Below are 19,598 nucleotides of genomic sequence, written 5' to 3'. Positions count from 1 at the left end.
GTGAGTCTGAATAGAGGCTCAGAAATCCAATGGTATCTTTGCTGTAATAGATAGTGTGAGGCAAACCTGTTCTATATTAAAATATTTTCAAAACAAGTTAAAAAGTGTGTCAGGGCGAGGCATAACATCAATGATTCTAAAAAGTCGGAGCAGGTTTGAGAAAGGAAGGATCAGTGGACATGGAGAGATGATCAGGGTTTCCTGGGCAGAGAGAAAATCTCTAGGATTAGGAGATTTTCAGAATACCTGATATTTGCAGAACACATAAATTCAATGCCCAACAAGTGTGATTGTGGCTTCGAACTACCTTTAGCTTCAGTGTTTCTGGAATCCTCTTCCCTTTCCTAGACTTAATAAGCACTATGACAACATGCAGACACACACACACACACTCACACAGAGACCTTGGATGATTCAGACCTAAAGGGGAAAGGCTCAGGGAATCCTGTAGAAGAGAACAAAGAAAGAGGAATAGAGTCAGAGGAAATGGTGGACATCAAGGAAGCCAGAGCTTCTTAAACAAACACAGGAGAACTAACACACACAGAGAGAGACTAAAGTAGACTAAAGTAGAATTCTCAGGGCTTGTGTGGGTCTATTCCACATGGGGTATCAGTGTTGAGAAAAAAGTAGACTGACACAAGCTCCTATCCCAAACCCAGAAATTACTGAAAACCATTTACAAATGAAAAATTAGTTTTCTCAAATGGACTCTCCTTGAGGGTACAAGTCTCATTCATATGGGCAGATCTACTGGCCAACACAAAGTGAAGAACTCAGAGGCCTCTTTGGAGGTCCTAGGTCTCATAATGTTTTGACAGGCCTCTTTTGGGTTTTTGTGGATTTGCTTTTTAATTTAATTCTTTTTTTTTTTTTTTTTTTTTTAAGATTTATTTATTATATGTAAGTACACTGTAGCTGTCTTCAGACACTCCAGAAGAGGGAGTCAGATCTCGTTACGGATGGTTGTGAGCCACCATGTGGTTGCTGGGATTTGAACTCTGGACCTTCGGAAGAGCAGTCGGGTGCTCTTACCCACTGAGCCATCTCACCAGCCCAATTCTTTTTTTTTTTTTAATTTACCTTAAATCCCCCACTAACTGTTCTTTTCCAGGTCAGACCCTAGTACACTACTTCTAGGTACCTTCTTACCATGTTCTCTGAGTAGGTGGAAGTTCCCTGGGTATCCCCACACCCTGGTACTTTTAGTATTTTTAAGGCAGGGCATATCCTCTCCCACTGAGGCCAGGCAAAGCAGCTCAGCTAGAAGAACACACCCCACAAACAGGCAATGGCTTCTGAAGTGGCCTTCAGTCCAGTTGTTAGGGGACCGACGTGAAGACCAAGCTAAAAATCTCCTACATCTGTGTGGGGAGGCCTATGCCCAGCCCATGTTCTCTTTGGTTGGGGTTTCAGTTTCTGAGAGCCCCAAAGGTCCCGGTTAATTTACGCTGTTGGACTTCTACAGAGTTTTTATCCCCTTTGGGACCTTTGCTCATATATTAGGGCTACCAATTTTGTATTTTTATTGGATTCTTGTGTGTGTGAGATCCTGTCCTGTATCTATATGTATTCCTTGTGGTTTTTCATTGGTTCTTTATCCTCCATTTCTTTGTTTTGTCATACTACAATATGTAACAGTTACCTAGGACTTATATTTCATCAATGTCTTCATATTTTTGCTGGATCCCAAAAATGTGTTGGTGGTCTAGAAACCACTAGACCCTGAAGTGGTTTCTCTCCTTAAACCTGTGGGTCCCATTGCTGAATTCAGGCTTGGTAACAAGTGCCATTGATCACTGAGGAACTCACAGCCTACTAAGTAAGCTCCCTTAAAGTTTTTTCTTAGAAAACACTTTTTTGTTCCATTTTTTGTTTTTAGTTTTTTTCAGACAGAGTTTCTGTTTAACAGACATGGCTGACCCAGAACTCAAATTGTAGACCAGACTAGCTGAAACTCCAAGGTCCACCTACATCTGCCTCCTTACTTCTGAGATTAAAGGCCTATTGTAGCATCTCTCACCTAACTAGATTTTGTTTTTATTTGGTTTGGTTTGGGTTTTGAGAGAGTGTTTCTCTATTTTGGAGCCCTCCCTGTCCCACACTTTAATCTGTAGATCAGTCTGGGGTCTAAAGATCCAGCTCCTCCCCTTGCCTCCAGGGTGCTGGGATTAAAGTCAGGTGCTACCCCACCCTGCTCTGCCTTAATTGTAAAACAGACCCTTAGTCCTTAGGCTTCACTGGTTAAGAATTATCTGCTTAGATAAAACTAGCCTTGAACTCACTGTGCCCAGTTTACCTTTACCTACAGAGTACAGGGATTAAAGGTGTTTGCCACCATTCCTTTTACAAATTTAATTCTCTTAAAGATTTAGCCTGGCAGTGGTGGCACACACCTTTATTCCCAACCCAACACTTGAAAGGCAAAGGCAGGCAGATTTCTGAGTTCGAGGCCAGTCTGGTATACACAGTGAGTTCCAGGACAGCCAGACCTACACAGAGAAACCCTGTCTTGAAACAAAACAAAACAAAACAAAACAAAAAACGTTTTGTTCTCCATGTTTTGGTGTTTTTCCTGAATGTATGAATGTTCAGCAAATGAACGCCTGATGTCCAAGAAGGTCAGATGGAGTTTTCAGGTTTCCGGACACTGGAGTTACAGATCATTTCAAGCCACCACGTAGGTGTTCAGAATAGAGTATTAATAGGTGCTCATTATTGTGGAGCAGACTCTTTGGCACATGTCCCACTCCTGATTTCATCTTGGGCAAATCATTCTGGTCATATCAAACCTGACACATTATCTGTTTTCTGTCAGCCAAAGGCAACATCTCCCTCAGACCCTCCAATTTCTGTTTGCCTTTAGGTCTATTTAGAAGTAGACTCAAATGTAAGCTCAAGCTGTCCTTCTATTTACCATAAGGCTGAGGACAGCTTTGAATTGATTCCCCGGCTTCAACAGTTCAACTCTTGAACTGTTGAGTTTCCAGGCATAGCCATTATGTCTGCTGCATACAGTGCTGGAGAGAGGAATGGCTGTATGCTGGGTAGCTCCTTACACACTGAGTGCACACCCAGCACACTTGGACAATGTTAATGGAATCAGACAATGCTCCTTCCTCTAACATTTATGTAGGTGCTACTGCAGTTTATTGAAAAAACATCCAATTCAGGCCTTGAGCTCCAGAACATACTCCTGTCTATTAAAAACTCTTTGTCCCAGATCCAGTTACAATAATATCGATGAATTATTTTCTGTCTATGATCATCAATAGATTAAACCCTGATCTGAGGCAAATCAGACTGACTTTGTGCACATGAATAAAATTGGCCCAGGTGTGGTGTTTCTCAACATTAATCCTAGCAGCAAGAACTATGCTGAGGCAGGAGGATTGCTAGAACTTAGAGTTTAGAAACAACCCTGGCTTCACAGCAAGACCCAATCCTGTAGCAACCTCAAAACTATGTAATCATAAGGCAAATGAAGGAGAAAATCTACAAATTCAGCGATGTTTTATTAAGTAACAAGTGAAATGTTTGAGTGGTATGGTATGCTATGGAGGTATTCTCATTGAGAGCTCTGGTGCAATCAATGAAATGGCTGGATGTTACATATAGAATTAAAAGGGCAGAGTTTAACCATCCAATCTAATTCTAGTTTGAAGTTGAATTACATGGCTGCAATAGGAAGGGTTATTCAGAGAGGCTTCAGTGGAGACAGAAAATATTCAGATCTGGAGATTGGGTAACTACCAGGGTTGTCTAGGACTCAGAGACCTATCTGCAGTACTCAGAACTGGTATGTAATTGGTTTCCCTAGGGTCAAGCAGTTTGATTTGAAACCCTTTAGATTCCGGGGTAGTACAGGAAATTTCATTTTCTGTCTCTTTAGTAAAACACATTGAAGACCTTGGATTTTATTCCCGATGACGTTTTAGCCTCATCTCCACTATATCTCTAAGATAACTTGTATATTTCATTACTGTGCTTGATATATATTTTTTGACACAAGAATTTTCTTAGATGTTGGGCGTGTTGCTCTGGGTTAGCTGAAATCAGATCATTCTGACTAATGTGGTCTTTCATATTTCCTTTCACTGAAATGATGATTTTTTTTTTTTTGTGAGTCCCTAGCTCATGTAACTTTGATCATCTTTAACTCTGATCATCCTGGTAGCTGGAATTACATTTGTAAGTTACTCAAATGTCTTACCTTAGTCTTTGCTTTAGATCATTTTCACATAGCTGTGGTTTTTGGATAACGTCTGCTTTTGGAACCAAGGTGAGCCTGACAGTCTTGGTAGGAACCCACAGATGTTATCCTCCTTACTGGAAATTCAATATTGTTATACAACACAGGAACTTTTTGGTTGTATTATTGTTTCTTTCCTTGTTTGTTTTTGTTGTTGTTGTTGTTGTTTGATTGCTGGTCTGTCTTTGTTGTTTTGTGTTGTTTGTCCTTTTTTTTTTTCTTTTTTACTACTAAATTCAATTTCTCTTCAACTTAGTTTTACAGTCCAGTCATTATTTCCTTCCTGGTCTGCCATTTGTTCCTCATCACATTCTTCCTTCTCATCACCCCACCCTTTTGATAATTTTACATATTTACATTTAAAATGTTATCTCTCTTCCAGGCTTCACCTCACAAACCCCCTCCCATGATACTTTCCCTTTACCTCTAAAACATTACTCCCCCACCTACCCACACACTCCTGCCTCACCCTTCACTATGACAGTAGGCCTCCAAAGGACAAGGAGCCTCCTCTCTGAAATAAGCCATTTGCTACATATGTTATCAGGAACCATAGACCCACTCATGTATGCTCCTTGTTTGGAGACTTAGTCCCTGGGAAATCTGAGAGGTCCACTTAGTTGATGTTGTTTTTCTTCCTATGAGGTTGTAATCCCCTATATCTCCTTAAATCCTTCCCTATCTCTTCCATTGGGGTCCACATGCTCAATGCAAAGGTTGCCTGTGAGTATCTGCAGTTGTCCTTAGACAGGTGGTGGCACAGCCTCTCAGAGGACAGTCATATGTTGACAACAGCAATAGTGTTTAGGTTTGGTGTCTGCTGATTTTATACATCCCAAGATCCCAGTCTCTCAAGCGCCTAATCTTCAGTCTCTGAACTATCTCTTTTCCCTGTTTTTCCTTTAGTCAGGAACAATTCTAGGTTAAAATTTTTGAGATGGATGAGTGGCCCCTTCCCTCATTAGGGAGCCATGCATATCGACTGGGGTGTCCTCTTCAAGTTCTATCTCCTCTATGTTCCATATTTCAGCTAGGATCATCTGTACTGGGTCCTGGGAATCTCTTCCATTTTGCTTCCTGTTGGGAGCTATTAAGACAACTCTTGATCTCTGAATTGGGCCTCTCCCACCGAGAAGAAAAAGGGGTCAAGAGCGGGCCAGGGACACATGGATTCTGAGAACCATGGGATGTTCTAGCCCTAGGTCATCACTGATGTCCTGACCACACCCTGATACCACCAAGCTTCCTGCTTCCCTGTGTAGCTGCCAAAAGAAAGAATTTCTATTGCCCCCCTCCCATAAGTACTTCTCCTTTTGGCTGTATTGGCCCACCCCCTCCCACTGATAAGTGTCTGTACTTCCCCTTTTGCTTGTGCATTTAAGCCTTGGATCTTTCTCAATACATTGGGGTCTTGATACAACTTCAGAACGGTTTCCGTGTCCTTACTCGTACAAGGCCCTCGTCTCTCTCTACCTCCCATTAAGTTATTAGGAGGAGGTCCCCTCGAGATCCTCAAATAACTGGACGTGTTGGACAGGTCAGCTTCCTTTCATTCTTTCCTTTGTAAAGAAAGGGAAACACATAAAAATATTTTGACCCCAAAATTATGTGTCCATTAGAGTACTAGAGAGGCTCCCATGATGCCAGTGTGGGAGTCTGTCTTTACACCACCAGTTTAGGATACAGAAATAAATTGATGTCTCTAGCACTGTAACTCTAGAGCAGTAATTCAGAAACTAAATGGTTAATGTGGTGGTGAGGAAGTAGTATAAAGTTGTCTTGAATATGTATTCTTTTCTAAATGCTTCCCCAGGAGCCTTCTTCCTGAAGACCTGAGAGGATGAGTGGTCAGACCCCACCCACACTCCAGAAGCGAGCAAGGCAGACACAGCTGAGAGATGAGGCTTTGGCCATATCCCCTCTGGAGAACGTGCCAGCTGTGTACGTCCCATGGCTGTTCCAAGAGGCCTTTGCTGGCAGACACAACTCGCTCATAAAGACAATGGTGGCAGCCTGGCCTTTCCAATATCTCCCTGTGGGGTCATTGATAAATATGCATAACCTGGAAACCTTGCAAGCTCTGCTAGATGGTGTAGACAGGAGACTGACAAGAAAATTTCCCCCCGGGTAAGCATATCCAAGTATTGTATATGGGAGCGTAAAGAGTACACAGTAGACATTGCCAGGGAGAATGGCTTTGTCCTAAGTCTATTAGATGCTTCTGATTGCATAAACAAGCAGAGATACAAGGTTCTTGAAATCTACTCTTTACTTGTAGAGAGCACATTTGGATATGGATTAGACTTGAATATGGACTAGAGTAGACTTAGCCTCACAGTAGAATGAGCCTATCCCTGGCCTTCACAGTAATAATAATAATAATAATTACTATTATTATTATTATTATTATTATAGTAATAATAATAGTAGTAGAAATAGTAATAGAAATGATGTATACCTTAGTGAAAGAAAAGTATTCAAGTGTACAGAAGCCCAGGAAAGCTTTTGTAGCATGCCTGAGTCCACCTTGGATATCAAAGTGCTTAAAAACAAAGACTGTAGCAGTGTGGGGCATGGTAGCACACGCCTTTAATCCCAGCACTTGGGAGGCAGAGGCAGTCGGATTTATGAGTTTGAGGCCTGCCTTGTCTACAGAGTGAGTTCCAGGACAGCCAGGGCTAAACAGATAAACCCTGTCTCAAAAAAAAAAAAAAAGCTTTAGCAGGGAGGAGACCTGAGTTTAGACATATGTATCAAGAAGACTGCTGACATTCATAAGTTTCACCCACAGGAGGCCAAAACTTCAGGTTCTCGACATGAGAAATGTGCACCATGTCTTCTGGAACATAGGGAGCGATGCAAATGACAGTGACTCTGATGCAGAGACCTTGGATGAAAAGCAAGTAGTGAAGGCCCTTCCCAGATATGCACTGAGGCAGCGTCTGAAGATCATAGTTGATCTGTCAATCAGTTCTCAGCTCAATGAAGAAAAAGCATATTTCTTGAATTGGGCCAAGCAGAGAAAGGGGTCCATAAATTTCTGCTGTACAAAGATGAAGATCTGGGATGCACCAGACAAAGTTATCAGAGAAATCATGAATGTTTTTCATCCAGAGCACATTACAGAATTAGAACTGTATACCGACTGGACTCTGTTGCGGCTGGCACATTTTGCTCCCTACTTTGGGCAGATGAAAAATCTTGAAAAAGTCTTCCTGGCACCACTCCACAAGAATACCTCCCCTATTATGAATATAACAGGGGCCTCAAAAGTCAAGTGTATCAAAAAGATTATTTCTCAGTTTTCCAAATTCAACTGTCTCCAACATGTCTTCATGAAACGTGTCCATTTTCTCAGAGACCACCTGCATCAGATCCTAGGGTAAGCAAGTCAGCTACCAAAGCAAATCTGTCTCTCTTCTCTTAAGGATTAGTGGTACATAATGCCTGCCACTCACTAGGAACAAAATTTAGATACTCATAACACTCTGAAAGTTATGTCTTGTTTCCATGTATACTGAGATATGCAAGGGAAATTTTACAAGTTAATTCAGTCAACTGAAATAAGCACTCATGGAGTACAGAAGTGATTTGATCTAAGGGGAGGTCAGTTCTAGTAAGCATGGGTTGTAATTCTTCGTCAATCATGCCCACTCAATCAAATGGAAAGGGACCAGCAGGGGAGTGTGTAGTAAGGTGTCAGGGTACACATCAGCTCAGTGTGAACATGAACTATATGCTCAGATCTGTGGGAACAGCCTTCTATCTCTGCCCAGTTCCCTTGGATGAAATGTTTTGAGCGAGCCCAAGCAGCACTGAGTGCATGGGACAAGGAGTATAACTTGGACTGAAACTTAGAGCCAGCATGACTGCAGAGGGAATGATAGAATGCAGATTCAATGAGTTTATCAAAATCCTGTCAGGGGTTTCTTGGGTTGGAAGCTCAATCTTCTGTGTGCTTGCTTGCTTGCTTGCTTTTTTTTTTTTTTTTTTTTTTTTTTTTTGGTCTTTTGGAGACAGGGTTTCTCTGTGTAGTCCTGGAACTCAGAAACCCTCCTGCCTCTTCCTCCTGAGTGCTGGCATTAAAGGCATGTGCCATCAAGCCCAGCTTCTGTGTGCCTTCTTAGCTTAAGTGATGAACTGGTTTTCGGCTTGAGGGTGAGGCCCAAGGGTGAATTGCGAGATTGTCATGACTGAGCAGTTTCCAACAGGAAGCATCACAGATGTTGTCCTTGATCATTTACTTAAACTGACCTTGGGGCACTTGGTTCATTCTACCACTGTGTACATCCCAGCCAAACCTTTACAACACCACTTGCCAGAACTAACCCTCTGGTCTCCTCTATCCCTAGGTGCCTGAGGACGCCCTTGCAGACCCTCTCCATCACTCACTGCCTAATTTCACAGACAGACTTGGATTCCTTTTCCTGCTGTCACAACCTTTTTAAGTTAAAAAATCTGGAAATCAGAGGAGTGACACTATTTGCTCTCGATCTTATGCCTCTGAGAGGTCTCCTAGGAAAACTGGCAGGTACTCTTAAGTCTCTGGATTTTCAGTGGTGTAGCATGAAGGACTCCCAGCTCATTGTCCTCTTACCTGCCCTCAGTCAATGCTCTCAGCTCAACCAGATCAACTTCTACAGCAATGACTTCTCCATGGCCATCCTGAAGGACCTTTTGCAGCACACAGCCACCTGGAGCAAGATGAATGTGGAACAATACCCTGTCCCTCTGGAGTGCTATGATGCATTGGGTAATGTCTCCAGAGAAAGATTTGTGGAACTTTGTCAGGAGCTCATGGATACCCTCAGGGCCAAAAGAGAGCCTAAGAGCATATCTTTTGCAACAAATGTCTGCCAAAACTGTGGCAAGACCTGTGTCTATGGCCAGGGGGCAAGGCTTTGTTCCTGTTTGCAGTAAACATGGATACAGGACTTCTGACTATGAATAAATGACATGCTTTGGACACATCTCTCATCCAAGGTGCTCAGAGACTGTGACTTCAGACACTTCCCATATGGTTAGAAGTAAAGAGATGGGTAGTGACTGGGACCCTGAATGCTTAGATTGAAATGTGGACTATTCCAATAGACTGTTGGACCAGGGGCATGATGGAGTCAGAAAAACAGTTTGGCATTTATATGTGGCTTCTGCCCAGACAGTATATATAGATGCTTTTTGTGTACCTATCAACCTGGATGATGTCTCCCCGGGGTCTTGGACTTTTTCCAACCTTACTACCAGGTTCAGTGTCAGGATGATAGAATAGGTCCAGGTTTGGAAAGACACTGTTGTTTTATGAAGGAAGCAAAGTTCCAGGTGAATATGGCATGTATAAAATAAAAGTTTTCTTGACACATCTTTCCCTAGTCTCTTGCCTGGGCTACACGTATAACACTTTTGGGTGGCTGATCAGTTATGTGCACAAAACATTTACATTAATGTGAGCAACATAGACATAAATCTTGTGAAGAGGGATTAAAATGATCACAGATGGTTAATATCCAGTATGTTGAGACCACAAGGCACCTTGGACCCCTCAAAGATGCCTAAAGGTAAGAAGACAACATAGAGCAAAGTAAACAGGCTTTCCATTCTAGCTTTGAACTCCTGAACTTTTTGTCATGCCTTAATGAGCTTACTAAAAAGAACCTCTATATACAGTCTATGCCACATGTCTCTAGAGCTCTATTCCTATGGAGTCCCAAACTCTATGAAGTAACCATAGTGTATAAAAAGGTGCCCACTATTATGCAGGTACCTTTGCTACATAAAGTATTTACTTTCAAAAAGATGTGTATTTTAAGTCTTCAATTTTATTAAAAGCAATAGAAAAATCTCCTTTGCCTAGTCATTAACCCTTTCTGTATGGTAAACTATCAATAAAACAATTTATCGTTACTCTGTATTTACGGAACACTTAGAACATGAGTTCTCTGTTTAAATATCATTGTTATTTTCTGCATTGAATAGCATAGCTAAACTTAAGGCCTCGGCAACAGATGCCCTCTGGAGATAAGTCAAAATGTACACATTGATGCAAGGCTTGTCACAATTCAAAAGGTGGATAAAGGAATCAGCTATTGTTGGACACATGGACTTTTAGGCTGGCTTAAGGGATAGAAGAAGACAAAGAAACAACAAACCTCTCTCAGGCTCTTTTCTGTCTTTCCCCACAACCTGACTCCCTGTCTGAATGTCCAGTTCTCTGGCCTTGTTCCTTCGGACCAGTGAACTCACCTGAGATTTGCTAATAATAAACATGCATTCAAGTTCCTTAAACAAGAAAGCCATATATATTTTTTTAAATGCTCCAAATACAAGGGCAGCCACATTCATTAAAGAAACTTTAGTAAAGCTCAAAGCACACGTTGCACCTCACACAATAATAGTGGGAGACTTCAACACACCACTTTCACCAATGGACAGATCATGGAAACAGAAACTAAACAGGGACACAGTGAAACTAACAGAAGTTATGAAACAAATGGTTCTGACAGATATCTACAGAACATTTTATCCTAAAACAAAAGGATATACCTTGTTCTCAGCACCTCATGGTACCTTCTCCAAAATTGACCACATAATAAGTCACAAAACAGGCCTCAACAGATTCAAAAATATTGAAATTGTCCCATGTATCCTATCAGATCACCATGCACTAAGGCTGATCTTCAATAACAAAATAAATAACAGAAAGCCAACATTCACGTGGAAACTGAACAACACTCTTCTCAATGATACCCTGGTCAAGGAAGGAATAAAGAAAGAAATTAAAGACTTTTTAGAGTTTAATGAATATGAAGCCACAACGTACCCAAACCTTTGGGACACAAAGCATTTCTAAGAGGGAAACTCATAGCTCTGAGTGCCTCCACAAGAAACGGGAGAGAGCACATGCTAGCAGCTTGACAACACATCTAAAAGCTCTAGAAAAGAAGGAAGAAAATTCACCCAAGAGGAGTAGATGGCAGGAAATAATCAAACTCCGGGGTGAAATCAACCAAGTGGAAACAAGAAGAACTATTCAAAGAATTAACCAAACGAGGATTTGGTTCTTTGAGAAAATCAACAAGATAGATAAACCCTTAGCTAGACTTACTAGAGGGCACAGGAACAAAATCCAAATTAACAAAATCAGAACTGAAAAGGGAGACATAACAACAGATCCTGAAGAAATCCAAAACACCATCAGATCCTTCTACAAAAGGCTATACTCAACAAAACTGGAAAGCCATATATTGAGAGAGATTGCTCACAGCTTAAGAGTATGTGCTGCTTTTGCAGAGGACCAAAGTTTGATTTCAGTGGAAATAATCAGGTTGTTCTTTACAGGTACTCAGTCTTCAGGTGATAGGACCCTCTTTTCTGGGTTATGTGGACCCTGGCTTTCACAAGCACAAATCCACATAATACTCATTTAGCTATAGGCCTAGCCAAAGAAGTCTTTAAATAAAAAAAAAATAAAATAATAAAGACTCAATTTCACAAACAAATAAAAAATGGCTCAATTAATTAAAATGGTGATGTTGATCAGTAGCAGTTTGTTGTGGCTGGCCAGCGGCTCACATGTGTGGGTTCTAGTCTGCAAAGGCATCTTGGAATCTGCAAGAGAAGGAGTGGGGGGCTAGGCGGTGCGATAAAGATGGAAACAAGACAGCCAGTCTGATCAAGGTTCGATTTTACTATTTCTGACACTCGGTTATGAAGCAGGGGAAGGGGCCTTTTCCTGCCAAATCATCCTGGAGTAAAGTTGCAAGTGACCAAGTGTTACTTACTCCAGAACAGTAAGCGGCAGTGGGAGTGGCAAAATGATGGGGCTGCAAGCTCCGCCCTGATGCTCTCTTCTAGCTAACACTGAAACCTGAGCAAACAGGTTTCAGGCTGGGGAGGTGACAGCAGTTGTATGGCTCAGTGAAGAGAGCATGTGGAGTTTCAGGTGTGTCCTTTGACCTCTGTTGGTGAGCAATAGTGTAGGGTGCTCTGGGCTCCAGAGTTTGACATCCTGCACCAGGGGTGAGTGAGAAGAAATTAGGAGGTTGTCAATGTTCAATATTTATTTCTGTATGTTCTTTAAGTATATTCCTGTTCTAGCTGCATGTATGCTTACATGTCAGGAAAAGGCATCAGAACCCTATATAGATGGTTGTAAACTAGCCAGGTGGTTGTGTAGAATTGAACTCTGGTTGTCTGGAAGAGCAGCCAGGACTCTTACTACTGAGCCATCTTCTCTCCCGGCCCATGTTTGACAATGCAAGAAGTACTTGTGGATACACAATCACAAGGAATGAGGTGTCTATTTTACATAAAAACTTACCAGTTTGGCATTATTGTTAATTCATTATATTTCAAATGTTTTTTTTTCTTTTTCCAATTTTTTTATTAGGTGTTTTCTTCATTTACATTTCAAATGTTATCCTGAAAGTACCCTATACCCTCCCCTCCACCCTGCTTCCCTACCTACCAACTCCCACTTCTTGGCCCTGGCATTCCCCTGTACTGGGGCATATAAAGTTTGCAAGACCAAGGGGCCTCTCTTCCCAATGACGGCTGACTAGGCCATCTTCTGTTACAGAGACACGAGCTCTGGGGGTACTGGTTAATTCATATTGTTGTTCCACCTATAGGGTTGCAGACTCCTTCAGCTCCTTGGGTACTTTCTCTAGCTCCTCCATTGGGGGCCTTGTGTTCCATCCAATAGGTGACTGTAAGCATCCACTTCTGTGTTTGCCAGGCACTGACATAGCCTCAAAAGGGACAGCTATATCAGGGTCCTTTCAGCAAAATCTTTCTGGTGTATGCAATAGTGTCTATCAAACGTTTTTTGTACGTGTGTGTTGCAGGTTTCCTTGTTGGTTTCTTACATATTCACTATGTAGGTCTGCCAAAGCAATTGCAATATCCGGCCGGGGTCAGTCCAAGAAAGGTCTGGATGTAGTGCACTTCCTAGAGTGTTTATCTATCCATTCACTGGATCTGTGAACCCCATTAAACAGGGTGTTCATAACTGTTTTCTCAGCACCATACAGGTTGAGACTTCAGAGCAGAAATTCAGTATCATTCTATCTACTTTTATAAATACCTACTAGGAAAATTCAAGAAACCTCTTTTTGACATGGAGCTAGTGTCCCTCTGCACTTTCCTTCTGGTCTCTCTTGACTTTATCTTATTCCTGCTCAGGAATGGAATAAAAGCTGTGAAAAATAAGTAAATAAAAATCAAAATAATACAAAACCCTAGCTGGGCGGTGGTGGCGCCTGCCTTTAATCCCAGCACTTGGGAGGCAGAGGCAGGTGGATTTCTGAGTTCAAGGCCAGCCTGGTCTACAGAGTGAGTTCCAGGACAGCCAGGACTGCACAGAGAAACCTTGTCTCGAAAAACCAAAAAAAAAAAAAAAAAAAACAGAAAAAAACAACCTTAATGATTTTTATAGTATAAATCTTAAGCACATATTAACAAGAGAGGAGAAAGGAAAAAAGGAAAGAGGGAGGGAGATACAAAACTAAGAATAAATATAACTTTATCTATTTATGTCTGTAGGGAAAGGGCTGACTGAAACAAGATTCTTTGTATAATTGGCATATGCTAATTATCAGTTATAAGTACATACTAATGACAGCCATCAAGCTTCAAAGCAATCTTTAGAACTTTATTTTCTACCAAAGTACTTGCATATTTCATGAGGTTTTTTAGTGTAATTAAAAGTGGCCCATGAAAACATATGTTGCTAACATGTTTCAAGGAAAACATGTTTCATTTCTGTTTGCAGTGGACAAAGTTTAATTGTTTAAATTATCTACCTCCTTCTTTATCGTTTCTTTTGGTTTCCATTAACTCATTTATTCTCTTTACCAGGTGATCACATCATGCCTTTCTTTGCCCTCCAGTCCTACCTACCCTCTGTCTTTTCTCCTCATTTCCTTCTCCCATTCTCCCCAGAAAAGGAGAGTTACTGACAGAATATCCAAAATGAATCCAAGACCACCAGTACCTTCCGCCTTCAAAAAGGACTTTCCAAACTGTACTAGCAGGCCAAGTGCAGAGCCAGATAAGGAAGCTGGATGACTAAACAAATGTAAAAACTTAGTTTGGGTGTTCAAAATGATTAAGCCTACAAGCTGCCAAAACAATATTAGCCGTTCTCAGAGAAATAACCATAACAGGATAGCAGCTCCCAGAGAAATCCCCTACCCCGCCCCACACTAAATTCTGAGAAAGACCACAAACCGCACTGACCTTGCTAGGATTCCCTGTGACGTTAGTAGCTGTGACTGACCCATAAGTTCAAAATGTACTATTGCTTTGCTGACCAAATCATAATAACCCACCATGGGGGCAACCAAAGTGAGTCACTAGGTCAGAGGTAGTCACTATACAAACCAACCAATGTCTGAAAGGGTTACTTGCTACACCAATGAGAACCCTGTTGCTTAAATCTGCTCCTTACAAGGTATAAAAAGTGTGTTCTTTTTTGTTCTGGGTCTCTCCTCTGGCCTGCATACAGAGAGGGGAGTCCCCAACATATTGGATCAATAAAAATCCTCATGCGGTTTGCAGTGATGGCGATCTCTGTGGTCTTTGTGAGTAAGACTTCAACACCTACTCCTCACCCCCACCAGGTACCATACCACCCTGGCACACCCAAGTTCCATCAGGACTAAATGCATCCTTTCCCACTGAGGCCAGTACCTACCTGCTGGCTGGTAAGGAATTTGCATGTTGGTACTCCTTTTCCCTGAATTAGGAGTAATCCATGGAAATGAACCCTTGCAATCCCAGTTGTAGACAGCTGCTCAACATAAGAGGGCAATTCAGGTTGTGCCACTCTAAGTCACTGCAGGAATAGCCATAGGAGCTGAAACTTGAATCACAGGGATAATGACTTCCATTTCCCAATATAATAAGTGCACTTCTAAATTTGAAAGCAGTTTTCAAAAAATGTCTGAAACTATTCTTACTATCCAGAAACAGACCAATTCTTTGACAGCTGTGGTGCTTCAGAACTGATGGGTGCTAGATGTCCTGACAGCTAAAGAAGGTAGTCTTTGCTTATTCCTCCAAGAAGAATGCTGTTTCTAAGTCAACCAATCCAAGATAGTGAGAAATAAAATCCAGTAGCTAGAATCAGACATACAGAATTTCAGGGAACCCAAGACCTCCAGTTCTGGGATTTTCCAGAACCCAACATGGATACCCCCAACCCAAGTGGATACTCCCTTTTGTAACGCCTCTCCTAGCCATCTTCCTGGTTTTATTATTCACACCCTGCCTCATTAATCTTCTACATTCCTTCAATGGCAAATACAAAAAATTTATAAACAAACTATTAATCAGTTCCTGTTACAGGATTACTAGACACTGTCTACAGAGGAGCTGCTGTCAACAGATGAACCTGGTGTGAACATTTACCAAGTAGACCCCAATAGTGAATGTTGGCTACACCCCAAAATTAATGACCACCCTAGACAGCAGGAAGCAGTTTAAGAGAATCCATACCCCCATTCGTTTAGACTGACATTTTGTCCTATTGATGCTGTCCTTTGCCTTACAGAGGATTTTCAGTTTCATGAGGCCCCATTTATTGTTGATCTTAGCACCTGAAATATGGGTGTTCTGTTCAGGAGGTGGTGACCTTTCTCAATTAGTTCAATAGCCCTGACACTATAATATTCTACAAAGAGGAGACCTGCATAAGTGTTCTTTGAAGATTTCACCCAGCTACTGATGGAAACAGATGCAGAGACCTACATCCAAATATTAGACAGAGTTTGGGGAATCTTCTGGAGGAGGGAAAGAAGGATTGAAGGAGCCAAAGAGGTCAAGCACACCACACACACACACACACACACACACTAACAGAATCAACCAACCTAGCCCCATAGGTGCTCACTGAGACTGAACCAACAACCAGAGTGCTTGCATAGGATAGACATGAGCCACCCAGAAATGTAACAGTTCTGCAGCTTGGTCTTCATGTGGCACCTGGAACAATAGGAGCAAGGGCTCTCTCTGACTGTTGCCTGCCTTGGGATCCCTTTCCCCTAAGTGGGCTGCCTTATCTAGCCTCAATAGAAAAAGATGCACCTAGGTCAGCCAACATATATTCATGGGAGGCCTCACCTTCTCTGAGAAGGGGAGGGGAGTTGGGAGAAGGGAGAGGAGAGGGAATGATTGAGAGGACAGGAGGGAGGGGAAGCTATGATCTGTAAACTAACATAATATAGGGTGGAAATTAAATTAGAGAATGACTGAAAACATACCGTTTTCCTCTTGTTGGGTTCCCTTCTACATCCTTGACATGGAGATGTTTGCCTTGACTTAGAGCATCTTGTTTTGTCCTGTCTGGCTGTCATCTCTGGGGAGGAGTGTTTCTGTGTATCTGGAGAAGTTAGTAGGAGTGGAGGACATTGAACTATTTACACTATTGCAGTTTGATTTTGCTCTAGTATCATTGGCACTGTACCCTGGTCCTTTTCTCTATAGTAAGAAAGTATTTCATTTAATTTTTATTTTCACAGGAGCCCACAATAGAGAGACTGTGTAAATACCTAACTTCAAACACCCTTTGTCCACAGAATTGGTGTGGGAAGTGCCACACATGGCCTCTTGTTTGCAAGAGCCGAAGGAGGAGGTAGTCTATGTTATTTTTACCTTCCCATACCCAAGAGCCACCAGGAGCTGCAGCTTAAAGAGGAAGTATACATTACAGTGCTCTGGAAACACCTGAGCAAGGGTGAGGAAGAGAGACTGGCATTTCTTATCAATGGTTTCCTGAAGGAGCAAAGTCTGCTGGTAGGAAAGGCAGAAGAATCAAAAGAAGAAAAAATGTGGAATAAAATCACTCTGAGGCCCAGGTGAGCGAAACAACCTTGAAGACACGTGAGGACATTGTAGCCCATATTCTACTGCCAGAAGGATCAGTACAAGCTCAGCTTTTGTTAGCTACATTTTTAATGAGTTTCTATCTAGTTATATTTTCAAATACAAATAAATCATACTTGCACGTGTTGGGGAGGGGTTGGTGGTGATGGGAACCTTCTTAGCCTAGGCCTTGGTGAGAACACACTACCCCCAAGCACTTTTAGTGTGTGTCTGTGCTGCCCTCTACTGGCCAACAGGTTGATCTGAATCACAGTATTGCTTCAGAGCCAGTAAGGATCATTCTTCAAAATATGTATTACCTGAGACAGAAAAGTCACAATCCATTAATAGCTGCATTCTATAGATTTGAGAAGATCCTACAAACCAAATTAATTATCTTACTTAGGGTTTCTATTGCTGCAATGAAAAATCATGATCAAAACAATTTGGGGATGTTTATTTGGGTTCCCAACACAGTTACTTGGGGAAGCTTTTGTGTATTAAATAGCCATGCCTTGTTTCTTCCTACAGGTCCCACTGAACATCCTGTCACTAACAAAAAAAAAAAAAAAAAAAAAACAGGACCTAATAGCCTAATAGATCTTTTAAGAACTTATAATGTATTATGTTAAAGAACCCAAGTCCCACCAAAGGGCTTTAGAATATTCTCAGATGCCATCTGAGACCAATATGAATATCTCAACTTTGTTAAACCCACACACTAATGTTTGCAGCAATGGAAATATTTTTAATTTTGTACTGATATACCTAAGAACTGCTTTAACTTAAGACTTTTTTTGAGTTGTAACCATAAGAACTCCATGAAACTGTTTCCATGTTGAAAGATGATATTTGAAGTAACCTAGATCTGTTTTCAGTACATGGCTACTCATAATTGGGCCCAGAAGAAACTATTTTTTTTCTTTCCTTTGAGATCAGAGCCGTGATTTTGTATCAACAAGACGAACTCCACTTCTCCACTAATAGGTGTCAATCTTAACTCTTTGTTGATGACACAAAGAACCTGAGCATTGCATTGTGGGACATCATAGGATCACTTCCACTAATGATCCTTAAGCCATAAGGAAACTACATCTTGCTTGCAAACAGACCTCTAGGATCAGGCTCATGAAACAGAAAACTCAAGATAATCAAAATAAAAGTACTTTGGTTAGGTAGAAGAAGAAAAACACTCCACTGTGGAGTTAAGCTACATAATAATTTTAAAGTTGTCTTTTAATTTTCTGTTAATAATTTGGTTTAAAACGTTTAATTAAACATTTGTATCTGTGGGTGAGTGGGAGTCCCAAGGGCGGCCAGAAGAATATAATGGATCCTCCTGCATCTAGAGTTACAGAGGGTTGTGATCTAGCAGAAGGGGGTCCTGGGAACCCAAGTATGGTACCCTAAAAGAGCAGGCGGTGCTCTTTATTGTACAGTCATCTACTTATCCCATATTTTTGTTTTTAAAATAATTTTATATTAAAATATGTTTATACGATTTCTTTTATCTCACTGCAACTCTTTTCATGTATGTATCCCTCCCTGATCTACCCCAAATGCACGACTTCTATTTCTTTGTTACAAATACACACACACACACTCACACAGGCACAAACAATTACACATACAAACATGAATACACGAGTGTATGTATAGATGCCTAATATATAAATACAACCTGTCGAGTCTTATTTACTATAAACTGTGTATAGAAGGTTGGAGATCTTGGCAGGTTTCGTTGTTTTTGTTATTTGCTTATTTATTTGTTTGTTTTTGTGCTTGAGTGTGGATTGATGTCTATTTGCAGGTGAGGGCAGGAACACTTTAAGTCTAGAGCCTGCAATTGGGCAGAGGATAAAGAGAGCAGGCTGAGAGTTTTAGAGACTGGAGAGATGGGGAGACACAAGGAGAAGGAAGAAAGATGGAGGAGGAGAAAGACTAATAAGATCTAATAAGATCTGAGTGGCTTTAAATAGCCACAGGTAGCTATAAATGTCATATAAGGGATAGATAATGACAGGATAATTTGACTAGTCTGGGTGAACAGTTTATATCAGTATCTATGGGCTCTCAGTTTATTGTGTGGGCATTTTGTTGGTTGAGAATTTTCTGATATAAATCTGACTGATAAATCACAAGCCTCCAGAGTTTTGATTTTACCGGGTTGTGGGGATTTGTGTCAGCTAACAACAGGGGACATATAGCTGGGAATGCAAGCAGGACCCACAGCAAGAGAACTGGGAGTTGGGCAGCCACACCATGAGTACCATGGAAACCTTGAGGGCACGGAGACCTCGAGAATATAACATAATCAACAATAGTGTGGGTGCCTTATTTAATATTTCATGCAATGGTGGCGATCTAACAATTGAAGCCATAATCCACTAGAAATTTAAGATTCTTAGCCCGTGAGTCAGTCATTTAGTCTGGGCAAGCCTCACAGGGACAAGTAACACGATGACTCAAGGGTGCGAACCTTAAA

The 19,598-nt window shown here is 41.3% G+C and overlaps 1 protein-coding gene across 1 annotated transcript in view; it reads left to right on the top strand.

Moving 5' to 3' along the window:
• Positions 1-9,172, top strand: part of LOC100862115 (PRAME family member 8-like) — a 59,899-nt gene extending 50,727 nt beyond the window's left edge. The window contains exons 2-4 of the mRNA XM_006542769.1: positions 6,066-6,379; positions 7,044-7,634; positions 8,605-9,172. Of these exons, the coding sequence (XP_006542832.1) occupies positions 6,093-6,379; positions 7,044-7,634; positions 8,605-9,172 (1,446 nt within the window). The 5' untranslated portion in view covers positions 6,066-6,092. The remainder of the gene's footprint in view (positions 1-6,065; positions 6,380-7,043; positions 7,635-8,604) is intronic.
• Positions 9,173-19,598: the final 10,426 nt, after the last annotated feature.

The sequence above is a fragment of the Mus musculus genome (genome assembly GCF_000001635.26).
Source record: "Mus musculus strain C57BL/6J chromosome 5 unlocalized genomic contig, GRCm38.p6 C57BL/6J MMCHR5_RANDOM_CTG1".
Classification (NCBI taxonomy): Eukaryota; Metazoa; Chordata; class Mammalia; order Rodentia; family Muridae; genus Mus; species Mus musculus.
This window is presented reverse-complemented; position numbering and strand designations above follow the sequence as displayed.